Source organism: Crocuta crocuta, unplaced genomic scaffold, assembly GCF_008692635.1.
Source record: "Crocuta crocuta isolate KB4526 unplaced genomic scaffold, BGI_CrCroc_1.0 scaffold13, whole genome shotgun sequence".
Taxonomy (NCBI): Eukaryota; Metazoa; Chordata; class Mammalia; order Carnivora; family Hyaenidae; genus Crocuta; species Crocuta crocuta.
In genome coordinates this window covers 1,374,196-1,376,892 of record NW_027530007.1, presented here as the reverse complement: position 1 = coordinate 1,376,892, position 2,697 = coordinate 1,374,196, and the positions used below count along the sequence as shown (strand labels likewise).

Sequence of the window (2,697 nt, the reverse complement as noted above, 5' to 3'; positions counted from 1 at the left end):
TGGATGGATGGATGGATGAAGGATGGATGGATGGATGGATGGATGGATGAAGGATGGATGGATGGATGGATGGATGGTTGGATGGATGGATGGATGGATGGATGGAAGGAAGGAGGGAAGGCAGGAAGGCAGGCACCAAGGAAGGAGAGAACAAGGGAAAGATGCTCTTTCCCCTAATAGGTGATCTTGTCTGGAACAATCCTTTCTTTTCTTTTGCTTACGACTTTCTTGCCCCCTCTTTCTTCCTATGAAAACCCTCCATTTTTATACAACCCCCTTCAGAGCTCCCCTCCACTTGGTAGATGGGATGCTGCCCAAATCATGAATCATTTAATAAAGCCAAATTCAAAGTGATCTTCAAATTCACTCAACAGAATTTTGCTTTTTGTGTTTGATAGTGGGTGTGAAAGGTGGCAAATACGGCACCCCAAAATATGACTCTTTGGCATAAGGGTTATTTTGAGCTGATTATTTTCAGACATTGCAGACAGCAGAGAGCCTCTGAGAACAGAGTCCAAGTTTTCCTTTTGTAAAGGAACTTTATATTTACAAAAGTACAAAATACACATCCAGTTTGTAAGAGTGTCCCCCTCTCTGCACCAGAAGAAGGATGAATACATCACTAGAAACTCAACACCAGAGAAGGCAGGGTCTTAAGTCTGTATAATGGACCTTACTTTTGTTTGCCATACTTTTCTGAGTCATGGTCCCCTGTCCATCACTGGCTTCCCCTGCCCCCTCTCTTTTGTCTTTAGCTGAAGATGGAATTGAAGGCTGAGGTCTAAGTCCCCACTCTCCCCTGTGTAATCCCCCACGTGTGTATGAGACACACCTGTTACCAAACTTTTTTGACTTTCCCTTGTTAATCTGTCTTTTGGTCTCAGCTAAGAATTCAGGAGGGCAGAGGGGAAATTATTTTTTCCTCTCCTATAGGTGGAAAGAGGGCTGGTTGGGTGGACGGGTGGATGGAAGAAGGGAGGGATGGAAGGAGGGGTGAGGAGAGGGATGGACGGGTGGGCGGATGGCATTTCCTCCTAGGGTACCATTGTCTCGCAGGCCATCCCCACTCAAGCCCTGGTTTGTCTTCCGATGGAGTGTGGGACATCCTGTCCCCAAATACAGCACCTCGGCATGGTGGCTATCTTTTGAAACTGAAGGCATTTGAGAAAACAGAAGCGGGAAAATCCCTCAGGCCTCTGCTCCCTGGCTTTTTGTCCCTGTCACAGTCAGACGACCCTCAGGTACTGTCATGTGACAGGTGCCCTCCTTACCTCAGAAGGCAAGGCGCTTCCCTATCTCCAAAAACAAAGGGAGCCAAGAAGAATCCAAGTAAACAGGACTTGCTACACTTCCCGTTTACAACACGTACCTTAACATGTCATTTTTCCCCCCATGACTGTCCATCTCTTCTGCAAACCCGGCACAAAAGTTCACAGGCCTAACTGTGTCTTTGGGTCTTTATTTCCTTAGGAAGTCCTCCAAGCCACGTGGAACTTACGTGAAATAAATCTGGACTTTTTCTCCTGTTGATCCGTCTTCATCAGTTGACTTTTCAGACCCTGCCAGGGACCCTAAGAGGGTCGAGGACCACGTGTTCTCCCCCTGCACTTCCCTGGGCCCCCAGCAAGGAAAGTTCCATCCCGTGTCGCTCCTGGACTCTCCTGGAACGGCTTCCTGCCGGGACCCGAGACTCACTCGCCCTCACCTGTGCTGGTGTAGTGGATCTTCCAGCCCGTGTGGTCCCCCGACTGATCGGTGACAAAGGTGACGGTCACGGTGTTGCTTTTCGTTTCAATCCTACTGGGCAACGTCGTCCCGCAAAGCGGGCCATACTCCTCTTTGTTGGTTCGAATCTGAAGGCAGAAAGGGGCCCTGTCACCTCAAGACCAGCCAGAGCCAGGTGAGGTCCAGCCCCCCGGAACCTGACCTTGAGGGAGTCGTAGGGGCACTGGGTTTCAGGGTGCGTCTCCACGTCGAAGGACCCCACAAAGTCCAGGATGACACTGAACCCCTCCTCCAGGTGGATGCTGTACGTGCAGCTGGACAGTTTGGGGTATGGCTGCGGGTATTCGGGGCTGCTGAGCACCCCCGACCGGCTGGTGAAGACCTGACCTGAACACAGGGCTGAGAGAGGGCGGGCGGGCAGCTGTGAGCAGGGCTCAGGCAGCCTGACTCTGCCCTGTCCGGCTGTCCCCACTGCAGTCTGGCCCAGGGCCAGCCGAGGCACCTCTGCACACCAGACACCACACCCCAGCGGGGAAGGGACAATCTGTAGAGTTTCTTGGGCTTCCTGGCCTCGGCGGAAACAGGTGGCACCCGGATGTGCACCCTCCAGGGCCCCACTCACACCCCCAGGGGCTCCTGGGCCAGAGTCACAACCCCCGGGAGGGAAGAAGTGAATGAGGTCAGGCTCTGGTGGGGGAGGGAAAGGAGGCAGAGGGGTGAGGGGTCCCCTCCTTACCCACCCCTGGCCCCAAGTTCCCCCACCATGGGGCTCCCACCGACACCCAGCCGGGACCAGCCCAGCCTTCCCTGTTTCCCTGCGGGGAACAGAGGGCGCCGCCTTGTCCACTTCCCCTCCCACCCTGGGCCCGGGCTCTGCCCTGGGGGTTAGTGGAGGAAGTTTAGGTTCACACCAATCCAAAGCGTGTCTGGCGCCCTCCTTCCCCACTGGGCCACTGACTGCCCCCTTCCAGA

General features: G+C 54.0%; 1 protein-coding gene across 1 annotated transcript in view; it reads right to left on the bottom strand.

Moving 5' to 3' along the window:
• The window catches only part of MASP2 (MBL associated serine protease 2), a 17,652-nt gene that overhangs the window by 11,400 nt on the left and 3,555 nt on the right, over positions 1 to 2,697 (bottom strand). Inside the window, 2 exon segments of the mRNA XM_077763820.1 lie at positions 1,706 to 1,853; positions 1,928 to 2,124. Coding sequence (XP_077619946.1) covers positions 1,706 to 1,853; positions 1,928 to 2,124 — 345 coding nt within the window.